This window comes from Lampetra planeri, chromosome 14, assembly GCF_965212315.1.
Source record: "Lampetra planeri chromosome 14, kcLamPlan1.2.h2, whole genome shotgun sequence".
Classification (NCBI taxonomy): domain Eukaryota; kingdom Metazoa; phylum Chordata; class Hyperoartia; order Petromyzontiformes; family Petromyzontidae; genus Lampetra; species Lampetra planeri.
The window spans coordinates 7,381,714-7,396,292 of NC_136120.1; the positions used below are offsets into that span (position 1 = coordinate 7,381,714).

General features: G+C 50.4%; 1 protein-coding gene across 1 annotated transcript; it reads right to left on the reverse strand.

The window, feature by feature from the left end:
- Window positions 1–370: 370 nt before the first annotated feature.
- LOC144722259 (uncharacterized) lies at window positions 371–10,991 on the reverse strand. The gene is made up of 3 exons (XM_078600353.1): window positions 10,982–10,991; window positions 10,229–10,449; window positions 371–2,162 (listed from the first exon to the last, which is right to left on the reverse strand). Exons 1-3 carry the CDS (start codon window positions 10,989–10,991, stop codon window positions 1,278–1,280), a joined length of 1,116 nt encoding a protein of 371 aa, XP_078456479.1. The 3' UTR covers window positions 371–1,277.
- Window positions 10,992–14,579: the final 3,588 nt, after the last annotated feature.

Sequence of the window (14,579 nt, forward strand, 5' to 3'; positions counted from 1 at the left end):
CTGCATGGATTCATATTCTTGGTTCTTACGTGACTTTACCGAAAGAACCAAGAATATGAATAAGTATCACTTTGCAGAAAGTCAACAGTGAGTGGTCGACCTCTTTATGTTCTTTTGTGAACCGGGGTCCCCTGCCATGAGAATGTGTAATTTCCACCACTTGGCTGCCAAAAAGATACGTAGCCGCTCCAGCGCACGTGTAAGATTACACACTCTGACTTGGCAGTTAAATTTGTCTGTTTCAGGCCCTGCTCGAATCTTATCAACACGAAGTGTTTGTCCTTCGCGCAATTGCGCGGCCTCAATTTAAATGTATTAAACTGGCGTGCGTGCGCTGCGTGCGTGCGTTCGGGGTGTAGGTAACTGCATTAGTAAACATGACATTTTTATTTTTAAAAAAAGTAACATATAGTGCATGCTTTCTGTATGCAGTCAACATATGCATGCTCAACAACATTTGGTCCAGATACCATTACAAGGGAAACTTTTCGGAGCATCCTGTTTGGCGAGGCGCACACACCCAGCGTGCGTGGTTCCATGCGACCCGTGTTAGACCCCAACCCCCCAAACCCCAACACATTGTTAGCGTCGGGGTTGTTAAAACTCTACTAAGACGATATCAACCTTCGCAATCGTTTCTCGCATCGTACGATAAAATACGACACCACACACGTACACCTGCATGACGATATATAATACACACGGAGTATGACATCGTACAGACAAAACGTTAGCACGAGATGCAAGGATATACCACTGCATGTTCACCGCACGATTTTTTTTGTATGCACATTAATGCTCGATTGTTAATTGACGTTCGCTTTGTACATGACATGAGATTGGTATCGGAAGCTGCTCTCTATATGAACACACGGACTTCTACACACACACACCTATACACGGCCACAACACACACACACACGCGAACACACGCACACGCACACACACACACTCCCCTTGCAGTAAGTGTATAAAGCAAGTGTCAGCTAACGAACTGTAAGTGCAAACCCATCTTAGTTTAAACGATTCACTTAAAAAAAAACTCCTTCTGTTGTCGAAATCACGTTAACACTGTTATCATTTCAAGCGCACGACCCATATATGTGTTATTCAGCGTGTATGCGTGCGTGTATGTAAACTATGTGGGTGCCCGTGTAGGGAAAGCATGATGAGATGACCACATTCCAAAGCTAAGAGCGAGGATGGGAACAGAGCCACGAGGGCCACACCCAGGCCCCCCATCCCCTCCTCCCGAATCCCGTGTCTCCTTCTCGTCCTCACTGCTGCACGAGCCGGCGTCGAGCGTACGCGCTGAATCTCTTGTCTGCGGGTCCTTCGCTGTCCTCCGAGCGGATGGAGACCCCGAAGAAGCGGCGCATGAACCCCCCGTAGCGCTTCTGGTTGGCCCACGACGCTTTGTGCGGCCGTCCCACCCTCCGCATGAAGCCCCCGTATCGTTTCTGCACGGTCTTCCCGTCCGCCCGCCCCTCGGCGCGCTCCACTGCCACCTCCCCGTCCTCCCCCTGACCACCGTCCTCATCACCCTCGTCATCGTCGCCCGCCGCCTCCGCCGCTGACTCGTCTCCGTTTCCCTCCCTCTCTTCCTCGTCTTCTTCTTCCTCTTCCTCCTCCTCCTCCTCTTCCGCTTCCTCGGCGCGTTCCCGTTCGGACCGTAGGTCGCCCCCGTCGTCGCGGCCATCGGGACCCCTCTTGGTTCGAAAGCGGCCTCTTCCGAAGCCCCCGTAGCGTTTGTCCGCCGCGCCGGATGGTAGGACGATGCCGTTCAATTGCTGCTGCTGCTGCTGCTGCAAGGCCGTGGAGCCGTCCAGAGTCTGCAGGTAGTTTCGGATTTCGTCCAGCACACTCGCCAGGGAAGGAGTGGAGCTGCCCGCCTGCGGCGCCGTCAGAGGGGCCCTAGGAGCCGAGGGGGCCCGGGGAATCAGGGAGCGCACGCGGCGAAAGAAGCCCCCGTACTTCTTGTCGAGCTGCTGCGGCGAAGCGGGGCCCGGGCCGCTCTCGTCTCCTGGCGGGTCCGGATCGGCCACCCCGGACGCCGACCTCGACTGCACCCACGCGGGTCCCACGTCGTGGCCCAAGTAGAGTTGGCACGCCCGCCAGTACTGCGCCACCGTGAGGCCTGACCTGCACTCCAGCGTGCAGATCTGAATGGTTGGCAGATATGTGGGTTGATTTGTGGATGGTTTGATTGATTGAGTGGTGGATGAGTGGATGAATGCATCAATAAGTGGGCCACTAGGTGGGTGGGTGGATAGGTGAGATGGTGGGCGGGTGGATTAATGTACGCACAAACATTGAATGGATGGACGTGTGGATAGGTGGGTTGATTGGTGGATGGATAAATGGGTGTTTAAATAAATGGGTGGGTGGGTGGATAGGTGGTGGGTAGATGAGTGGGTGGATAAACGTTTATGTTGATGAATTGATGGATGTTGGGATGGGTATATTGATGTAGAGGTGAATGGAAGAATTGATATATGAGAGGGTGGATGTAAGTATGTGTATTGGATGGAATAACAGCCAATTGGGTGCATTAATTGGATTATTGGGCATGTGGATGGATGGAATGTTGTCATGAATGTACGTATGAATTGTGAAAATTTAGATAAATTGATTGATATATTAATGGATAGGTGGAAAGAGGGATGGGTGAATTCATGCAGGAATATGAAGGTGACAGCATACGCAGGGACGAACACACGTGTCGCTCATTACCAACGAGAGCATGCATCACAACAGTCTCCTGACAAGCAACACAACGCAGTTTAAAACACGCCGGTGTCCAACGCGCGCCATCGTTCCTCCGCGTGCGCTCGGTAACCCTGATCTTCCCATAACTTTACGCGAGTCAGTCGGTTGTCGTCCTCTGCAACCGCTGAGGCTGCCGTAGCAATGTGGAGAAATGTCCACCGCTAGCTGACGATTGCTCAGCAAGTCGTGTAAACGAGCCGGGGTAGAGTTTGTTCTTGTGTATCACAGGAGGTGGCCATCCACCTGTATCGCTGCGAGGTTGGTCAGTGGCCAGAAGTGCAGCATGTATGTTGCCAACCCACCTTTACGGTTCAGTGTCATCCACTCGTACGTGTTGTAGAGATACAGCTGACGGCATTTGGACGACCGCGTACATACATAAGCGTCATCAGTGGCTTACTTTCACAAGGCAAGAACCCACTGAGAGGTCTCGTCTCTTCTAGAAGTGTGTGGGGGGGGGCTCGCTCTGTCAACAAGTAGCAGAAGCACAGCGTGACGCAGGGCTAACGCATACAGCTGACGCAGTTGGACGGAAAATAATGAGAAGGTGAAGCTATTATTTTCGTACATGTTTGCAATTTCGTATTTTTCATACTCTCGCCTAAGTTATTTGCTCAAGGGGTCTTAAAGACAAAATCGCATCCGTGCGGGACACATTATAAATGCAGTTTGTCGTTGAAATAGCAAAACGCATGAGAAAATGCGTCATAAAAAATTGCAATCAATGCTCAGGTGCTTGTAAAGTCACGATTACATTGTAGCAAATAAATTGTCCTTTATAAAAAAACTAATCTTGAATGCGCACACACAACAAAGATCACCCATATAGCCTTTAACAGACTGTAGGGGCAAGTGCTGTTAGCGAGCATCTATAAAGGCCGGCACGGCACACGAGGGGGTGGGTGGCCAACACCACGCCCGGCCGCCTTTGTCTCCATAGCGGCGATGTTTACACATCGCACCAGGTACTCATTTGAGGCTGAGTCGACCTAGGGGAGGCCCAAGACCGGTTCAGATAATCGTCACTGGTGTTTGCCGTGAGTGGGAATAGAACCCGGGTCGCCAGGTTTGTTGTGCAGCGCGCTAACTGCTACACTACCGCTCCCCATACACACATATACACACACATACAACAACAACCGCCATTCGCCACTAAGTGGCGGTGACATCACCACGACGCTTGTGCCAGGCTATGTGCACCTTGAGGCCACGTGAAGTGTCGAACGCCCGCTGGCAGGAGGTCACGGGGCAGACCCAGCAGGTGCCACGGGTCGACTGACTGAGATGACCGAGATGACTGGCTGATGCACCACCTGTGCCCCCTACTGTGCCAACTTGCTGTGTTTTATTCACCCGGCGCTCCGCTCGTTGTTGTGAGCATCTCTCGTCCGCCCTCCGTTGTTGTTGGAGGGCGACTGCCCCCTACAACCCCCTACCTCCTCGTGGTGCCGGACGGGCAACGTTGTCGTGGACAGTGCCGTGGGGGGAGGGCCAATTCCGATTGGCCTCTCCCCTCATGGCGTCTGTGACCACCACAGCGGCTAAATGGGGGCTCTGGACGGGTGCGAGGGGCTGGTAACCCCTCCACCTTCAATTAACTACCACTAAACTACGACCGAAAAAAACACATACACGCACACACACACATAACATCATTAAAGCTTTCCCTCCGCTCAAGCGCTAAGCCAGTGATGAAAATGTCACATTCACATGGCGCTGGATCAGCCTCGGATGGACACAGCGCTGAGAATTTGTAACGGCCAACCTTCTGATTACATGAGTCAATAGGCATATTCTACTCTTTGGTTCTTTCGGTAAAGTCACGTATAGCATGACAATAAAGTAAATAATAGAATACGACGTTTCGATTGCAACACAAGAAACCGTCATCAGGTGTGAATGAATGCTGGCTCGGAGAGAGACACATCTACAAAGAGAGAGAGACAGACACCGAGAGAGACACATACAGAGAGAGACACACACACACAGATACACACACGCACACAGAGAGACACATGGGGGAGAGACACATGGAGAGACACACACACAGAGACACACACACACACACAGAGACACACACACACACAGAGAGAGACACACACACACAGATACACACACACAGAGACACACACAGAGAAAGAGACACATGGGGGAGAGACACACGCAGAGAGAGACACACAGAGAGAGACACATGGGGGACAGACACAGAGAGACGCACACAGATAGAGAGAGAGACACACACACAGAGAGAGACACACACACAGAGACACAGAGAGAGAGACACATGGAGAGACACACAGAGAGAGAGAGAGACACACGGAGACATTCACTGACAAAGACCGCCGATGTAACATTCTGGACCGGATTGAGAAATTTATATTCGTGAGCAGCTGCTCAGGCCGACTTAGCAGGGTCTACCTTTGTTTCCCCCAGTACATTTGTGGCCGAGTCGATCTAGGAGAGACCCGCCACCGAAAAATCCATTAACCACCTCCTACTGATGACGTCTTTGACGGGCAGTCGAAACCTGTTCACCCGTTGTCACAGTCCTACCTTACCACAGAACAATTCAGAGCTTATTGGTCACCCCCGTGGCCCTTATACATCTCAACGTTCATCCTGCAAAGTCCCATCACAAGGGTAGACACACAAACGGACGAAAAACAAATGTGCCCGCGTTGAAACGCCCGTACGCCCCGCATGGACCCGCAAACTCAATCTGCCTGTACAAAACAACGTGCTAAACGGTGTGGTTAGAGCGGTGTGGCTGGGTCACGGCTCCCCACTCAGTGTGTGTGCACGCTGGCGTCGTTGGCGTCGCAGCGCGGAGCGCATCAGTGACAGATGCAGTGGCCAGCGGAGCCACGTGGATGACGCTGATAACGCCTGTTGCAATAAAGTGTCTCATTATCATAAGCGCTCAAGGAAGGCTGCTCGCAAAAGTGCAGAGGTTTAAGAGCAGCCCCCACCCACCCCCCGGTACAACGATATAGCCGTGAGCAGCGCGCGTGTATATTTATGTGTGTGTGTATGTGTTGATGACACACACACAATTGTGTCGCGCAAATCTCACTCAACAGGTCAACTCAAGCCGCGCGTCTTCCGTGCGTGTTTTGCCACGGGCGAAATGAATATGGAAATTATCCGGCCCCAACCCCGCCCCCTTACGTACCCGCACTGGACCAGCATAGGGAAGTATGGTCAAACAATCAACCAGGACCATCGACACGGCGAGAGGGAAGCATTTAGACAAACGCAGATTTTTTTTGTTTGTTTGTTTAAAGTCTGCACGTACACGCACACAGAATACACACGCACTGGGTCTGAATGGGTGTGCTGAGTACGCGTTCGCGAATTAGAGATAACGCAGCGACTTTGACGCAGCGTCGTTTATCCATTGACGCGTCTATTTCTGAAACCCCCCACATTAATTATTCCCGTCCAATTGATTTGTGGCAGGCTATAAAACACCGAACGCTATGAACGGATACCCGTTGCGACGACGATTGTGCATACGTGCAGGCGGCTGGGTGTCGGTAATTGATACAATCAGCGCTGAACTTCTCGCTCGATGTGTTCGCGGAACGTTGCAAGGCTGCCGTGGAGGCGTGGGACGATCGCCGGGGGAAGGCACGGACTACCACGACAGGACACGGCACGACTTTCCATTATGACCCAACAGTATGTATATTCAAGGAAATATATAGCAGTTTGATAATCCTATGAACAGGTTCACACCACAGTATACGCAGAGCAAGGCGAGATGGATGTGGCGTCACACAAAAAAATTGCCCCAGAACAGCGTTTGTCCGAAATGCAAAAAAAAATATTTTTTATTTGACCAGGTAAGGCCCCACTGAGCTATGTAGTAACTCTTTTTTCAGCGTCGACCTGCATGGCTATCACAAATAATAGCTCAACGAAGTGGAAATGTTTTATTTTTTATAGCAGTTAAGTACTGTTTAAACGCATGTTTCCAAATGTGCAGGGAAAAAACCTGGAGGAGCTGAATAAAAAATTTCACGCGACCACGGGGGCAGAGACACGCAAACTCGAAATAAACAGGCGTCGGGGTCGAACCCACAACCTTCTCCATACCAGGCGAGGTAGTTCACATCTCGCCAACGACACGCCCCGATTGTTTCAGCTGCAATTAAGTACTGGGTGCAATGATGGCAGGAGTCATTATTGCAATGGACATGGAATGATGGACGATGATTAGTTTCATGATTTAGCGTGGCAATGAAAGAAAATTACTGTATAATGCATTGTAATTTGTGAAGGCGAGGCACGATTTGGTATAACAATCATCAACGCCAATGAAGCGCCATGAAGATGAAGCGTGATGTTTGAAGAACAAAAAACGCTGCTGCGACTGCTCATTGTGACGACGACACTCGATACCAGACACCGGAGCCGACGATGATGACGAATTAACATCAAGCGCGCTTCTGCAGATGACAAGGCCGCTGATGATAAATTAGTGTGTTGTCACAAGACGATTATTACCACTGCCGCTGCTGCTGGTGATGACGATGACACATTATGCAACATGAAATGCCCTGCTGATGATGATGAGGACACTGATAATGACGATTCATGAGATTTGCATTTCGCAATACTACTGCTGCCTGTACTGCTCCAGCTGGTGGTTATGATGTTTGTGGGGAGCGGTGGTGTAGTGGTTAGCGCGCTGCGACCCGAGTTCGATTCCCGCTCATAGCCAACACCCAGTGACGATCATTTGAACCGGTCCTGGGCCTCCCCTAGGTCTACTCAGCCTCGAATGAGTACATGTTGTGGTGTGTAAACATCGCCACTGGGGAGACAAAGGCGGCCGGGAGTGGTGTTGGCAACCCACTCCCTCGTTTGCCGTACCGTCCCTTCATAGGTGCTACTCGCTAACAGCACTTGCCCCAACAGTCTGTTCAGGCTACACGGTGGATCTTTGCCTTTGATGATGATGATGATGACGGTGACACGATGATTATCAGGGACAGCTCCACGGCGCACGGGGTCTGTCCGTGTGTCGCCTCTGATTCCATATCCCATTTCGCAAACTAAATCGGGGTTGCCCCTACACGATGGCGTTTTAGGTGGTCAACCAACACTCATCACCGTTGTTATAGGCTTGCGGAGTTCCATTAGCAGGCATCAGCTGGCAGTGCAGATAAATATGTTGTTATGCTGCACCTCTATGCTCCCACGTAATGTGTATGCCCCACGCCTTCACCAATTGGAACTGATCAGCGTGGTGAAGTATGGTCGGACCCCCACGACCTGGCGAGGCTTTCACCCAGTATACATGTGTGTGAATATACTGCGTGTATATATATACAGTCCACACACGTGTATTAGTGTACCGTTTATATCCATGAGTGTATACTGCACGTGTATGTTAGTATTTGTGTATTTGTATATATGTGTGCGTGTTAGTATATATGTGTATGTCTTTGTCTTTGTGTTCCTATAGAGTAGGGTGATGGAGCAGTCATTTGCGCAGTGCGCGATACAAAACCCGGCTAACCTGAGTTCGACTCCCGGCCATGGCTCACATCTGTGGCGAATATCTGAACCGGTCCAGGGCCTCCCGTTGGAATAATAACAATATACCTGAGTTGGGTCGACTTAGCCTCAAACGAGTATCTGTTGCGGTGCGCAAATCGCAGCACTGGAGAGACAAAGGCGGCCAGGCTTGCTGTTTGCCAGACCACCTTTCCCCGACAAGTCTAATCGGCATATGTCTTCGTCTTAACTTCTGCATACACGTGTTAGTAAGTGCGCGCGCGTTCGGCTGTATACCTTGTACGTGTGTGTTCACTATGCGTTAGTGTGGGTACACGGTGTGTGTTAGCCGGCAGTATATGTGCACTGTATGATGTGCAATCAGCTCGTGTGGCATTCATTGCATCGCAGAATCGCGAAGGGTGGCAACGGATTGAGGAGGCTTTCATCCAGCAGTGGATTGACCACGGCTGCTGCTGCTGCTGATGCAGCGCTTCGTAGTGTGCAGTGCAGAAACATGCATCGTTGTGCTGTACTTCTATGCGTCCGTGTCTCTGCTCCCGGCCTTACACCAATTTGGCACTGACCAGCGCGGGGAAGTATGGTCAAATGTCCTCCGAGAGCCGCGTGGCACGGGGAGGCCCTGGAACAGCACCCGAGTCGGGAATCGAACCTAGGGGGTCCCTTCACGCTAAGGCACAAGCGCCACCCTACCGCCCGATTAACGGATATAAAACTTTGTATTTTTGGTTCTTTCGGTAAAGTCACGTAGAAGGGAAACAATACAATAATACAAATATAAAACAATAACATTCTCACGACGTTTCGACTGCAACACAAGCAATCATCATCATCATCAGGGGTGAAATCTACAGCAAGAAATTGTGGATTTCACACCTGATGATGATTGCTTGTGTTGCAGTCGAAACGTCGTGATAATTTTATTGTTCTATATTTTTATTATTTTATTATTTCCCTTCTACGTGACTTTACCTAAAGAACCAAGAATATGAATCCCTCAAGTCACGAAAGCTTTAAATCAAAATTTATATAACCATTGTTGTCCTTTTGAGATAATTCACGAATGTGTAGTTTCCTACATACGGTACGCACATACCGTATTGCAAATACAAAGATCACCCGTATAGCCTCAAAGCACTTTTGGGGCGAGTGATGCGCGAGTTAGCAGCAATGCACAGAACGGGGGTCGGGGTGGCCTGAACCGAGCCCACACCGCCTGCGTCTCCCTTCGTGGCGGCGACGATGACCCGCGACACGCCGCAGCGCAGGTGCGGTGCTCAGTCGAGGCTGAGTCGACCTAGGAGACGACTCCCCAAGACTCGTCACTGGGGTTTGGTGGTGGCCGTGAGCGGCAGTCGAACTGGGGGGGGTCACCGGGTTCCGTAGCGCGATCCGCACCCACCCCACACCCCACGATGAGCACTGAGTGCGGAGGTTGTCAGCATCGTAATATAAATTCATCCCAGAGGAATCCGATGAGCTATAAAGCTCTTTTTGTTCACACATGTCCAGTAAGTTCGCAGTAACTAATTGTCACGTTGTGTTTACGCGGGCAAAACCAATTCGGCTGCGTCGGGTGGTGGCGAGTTTAACGACACATTGCAAACTCACTGGTTCTTTCGGCAAAGTCCCGTAGATAGAAAAAAACATAATAAACACGACGTTTCGATGGCAACACAAGCGTCCGCCCGAAGCGTCGTGTTTCTTTCATTATTATTTCTACTTACGTGACTTTACCCAAAGAACCAGAGAGTATGTATTCCTGCCAGTCACGAACGCTTCAAATCAAGACACGCTGCATATTTACGCGATGATCGAACCCACCCAAAAAAAAACTACAAAAAAAACTCAAAGAAACAAACATCGATCGCGGCTAATATTGGTCCCGTGGCGGCGTTATCATGCGCGCGTGTCCCCCCCCCCCCTCTCTCACCGTGGCGCGCAGCGCGTCCCCTGGACGAGTGTCGTCTCCGCACTGCGCGCACCGAGTGCGGCAATCGGTGCCGACCCGCGCCGCAGCCGCCGTCGTCGTGGCCACCACCAGCGGCATCAGCAGCAGCTGCAGCAGCAGCAGCGACGACGCTGCAGCCATCGCCCCCTGCGGCTGTTTCGCTCGCCCCGCTCCCCCTGCTCCTGCTTCCTTCCCCTCCACCCCTGCGCTCAATCAAGCGGCACGCACGGCGGGGGTGAAGCGGCAGAGTCAACAACAACAACAATAAACATAAATCTGTTGTGTACGGTTGAACTTCTTTCGCACCGTACGTGGCCGACCGCGCTAAGCGGAGGTGCGGAGGAAGGACAATAAACTCAACACAAACATCAGTTCTAAATTGATGAGTTTTAAATGTAGATAAAAAATTTGCACATGCTCCAGTGGCTTCCCGATATCGGAAGGAGGAGCGTTCCTGACGGCCGCAGAAGCGCATCTGAAAGCGCTACGATGCAGTCACCCTCGGATATAAACACACACTGAACATAGCAATCGTACACACGCGATTGCAAACTGATATTAACCCAAACATCAAAGTTATCTGCAACTTACTCAAATGAAATTACTCGTCGTAATATAATTTCACTCCCCCCGCCCACAGGCTGTGAAATGCTTGGCAGGACGCTCCATAAAAAATAGTCTTCAGATTCACCGGGAGAATGTTTCTGGATGAACGAGTGCAATCGGTTTTCTCACCCGCAAGCATTCTCCCGTTGTGATCGGTTTTGTCACCATTGCGCACGCAAGTGTTGGGTCTGGTTCAGCCTGGGCTGAATTCCAGGCTTGGTGAAGCTTAAGGCTACCACCCAGTTGGAGGCAATCCGATTAACAATAAAAAATGCACCTGGAATATATATATGATGGTATTGAAGCTCATGGATTAATTCATCATATAGTACAGTGCGGTATAGGTGTGTTAAGGGAGAGTGGGGACTGCAGAAATATTAATTTTCTTCTGATGATGACACGTCTTTTCCCAAGAAAGCTCTAGTTAACAATGCTGCATAGGAATTCGTGTTGAAATTAATTTTGTTCCAAAATGTTTAAATAATTTGTTGTGTTTGTTTTCTGCGAAGGGTTTCGCCGTTGTGCGGTGAAGCTCCCCGGTGTAATTCTGAGTTGTTCGTCGTGATGTCCGAAGTTTCGCTCCTTGGGCCAAACAAGGGGATTGTTCCGTGTGGGAGGAAACCGGAACACTCGGGGACAAAGACAAAGATCCCCCGTATAGCCTTAACGGACTGTTGGGGCAAGTGCTGTTAGTGAGCACCTATGCAGTGCGGCACGGCACACGATATGGTGGGTGGCCAGCGCCACGCCCGGCCGCCTTTGTCTCCCTGGTGGTGATGTTTACACATGGTATTCGGTACTCATTTGAGACTGAGTCGACCTAGGGGGGTGCAGGACCGGTTCAAATAATCGTCACCGGCGTTGGCCGTGAGCGTGAATGGAACTCGGGTCGCCGGGTTCATAGCGCAGCGCACTAACCGCTACGCCACCGCTCCCCATGGAAATTCGCACAGACGGGATCACGAGCCTACTTCTTGCACTGCCATCTCCTGGCCAGCTCGCGAGAAACGTAATATATATTTTTTTAAAGTTACACAGATTATGGGTGACTACCCAAAGAGCTGAATCACACGGCCGGCTCAGGTCAGGATATCAGAACGACATTTCTCTTCGATGCCATCACGCTCACCAATAGCTGCCTTTATTCCACAGTCGCCGACAAACCTCACAGGTGTATGTTTTTACAAACGCAGGTCCAGGTGCCGGGTAGCTACGAGGTCGGGGGCGACTGAGCCGTCACCCGTGATCAAAAGCGAGTGCCGGCGTGTTGACGTCAATGTCTGCACAAGAAACGCCCACTCTGCCCATCGTAGATTGGCAGCGTGCAGCGGCGTGGCGGGCAAGCGCGCCCCCATACTGTGTAAAGGATCACAAGCCCCGTCATCTGTGACACGCGGTGCCGCACTGGTGTCTCGTAGTGGATTCTCTGTCTCGCGAAACGATTCCGAGAGCGCGATTTGGAGCAATGCGTGCGGAGGATGGACCAACGACGAAAAAAGACAATCGCAGCAGCGGCAGCAAGACGCCTCTTGAAATTCAAAATCACGTCTTCATCATCATCCAGCGTGCTGTGTGGTCAGAGCGCGTGAGATTACATCAGAATCTGGTCGTCGCAGGCTTGACAGGCTATTATATCGCCGTAGAAATAAATGAAAGGGCTCGGCGTATGGGGACGACATCGCTCGTCATCGGAATGTGGAATTTCCAAACACTGGCTCAGAACCGCCAAAATAGCTTCGCTTTATTGTTTATTTCAAATTATATATATTTTTTCATGATGAGTCGAGGAAAACCCGGAGTACTCAGAGAAACGCCACTACATGGGAACAACTCGCGCTCACAAGATCCGCACGATACGGGGCCAACATAACCTTACGTGTGGACACGGCCGCAGCATAAACTTCGTTTAAATATTTTAACCCCGTGAAGGGTAAAAGAAAAACATCGTTGCGTCGTTCATTTTGCCGGAGGGTAATGGCTCTAAGCCTTTCAAATCAATCAACTCGTGTCGATGTGAACGGCCAAACTCGACAACAGGATACACTGAGCCTTAACTCCAGCCATTACACGTTGAACGGATGGGGTTTTGAAAAGAAAAAAATAGACTGACACCCACGGTTTACCCCACCCCTCAATTTACTGCTGCGCAGAACGGAGAAGTGCTGGGTTGATTAATTTCGAAGCCAATGGGTGAAGGAAATGATCCAAGGTTTAGGGCTAATGTAAAACCCAGGTGCCTACTGGTTGACGGCCCAGCGAAGCGCAAAATTAAGGTGGTACATTTGCAATATATTTTACACATGCATCTCCTGTTAATTGTATGTCATATGTGTATTTACACGTCCCATTGTAAACATGTATGTCCTTCAAGTGACAACGATGAGTATTAAATGCAAACTGCATTGCCCCATGTTGTTGTCGGTGCTTTCGCTGTGCATCTGCTGTGCGCGTGACCCATTTTTGCATACGGGATATCGCCGATGACATTGGACAAAGCGTTGGCAATTTATAAAATGCAGCCATGCAAAGTAGATTTACATTACGTGGTTAAGAATGTTCGTATAGGGCTACTCTTTGATGCGTTCAATAAAAGGTCCCACATCTATCTTTAGGGGGGCATTTGCTCCACCATGCGGAATTTACGATTTTCCCCCCATTGCCCCCGCTAATGATACTGAATGAATCCATTACAATAGGGCTTGGGCTCATGCCCTTTGACCGTGTATCTCAATGACCTGTCTCCTCCAATTTGAGCTTTTTTGTGTGACCAATCGCATTGCGTGTTCACGAACGATAATTAGTTCACTGACGCACACGCGCGCGCGCTCACACGCGCACTCAGCTCTGTGGATTCAGCGCAGACTCACGCGTATGTAATCATCAATTAATTTCTGGTCCATTATCGTATATTCTGTATCGTAATGGTGTAAAAGTGATTTCGTTAAGTTCGTTGTCAATGTTTTAATTTGCGTGATATTTAATACGAAATAAAATGTCAAGCAGCAGATTCACATTTTGCTCTTTGAGCAAACAGCGTGGTTCCCAAAAACCCCCTCCACGCGCACCTGCAAAGAGGCACTTTTGAATACAACGCACATCACCCGACACCGTTTTGTTTTTGACGCAACGTTATATAATTAGGCAAATCCTATAATCAAAACCGGCGGCGCTTTGCCCAAAACACGTTTTAAATTTCGGTCGATTAACGCTGCCGGTGCTTTTGGGGAAAAAATAAAAAAGCGTGTTATGGAAAGACGTACACACCACCACCAACGTCACCAGCAGCAGGATCACCCGCCTCTGCGCCCTGTTCGAGAATGATTATAGAAACACACAACACGCAACACGAGCCTCTCCCCTTCATTTGCCGCGTGCTACAACGAAGTGGACGATTTCCAGCGAGACGCGCCAAACCCGCGTGAATTACGCAATTAACAAATTAAGATAAACGCCGCGGGAGTGCATCACGACCGTCACGATCACCATCACAAATTCGTACCTTGCAGACGCACACACGGAGAGACAGCGAGAGAGAGAGAGGCAGTAGGAGACAGAAGTTGGTGGAGGGACAACAGCAGGCGCAGAGGTTGGTTGCTCGGCTGCGTGGAACAAGAAGGCTCTTCTTACTTTGCAGTGCGTCCGGCGGCAGTAGCCACCCTCGCTGAAGCCACCGTCGTATTTATAGAGGCAGTCGCGTGCCGCGCCGTGCCGTGTCAGCAGCCTCCAG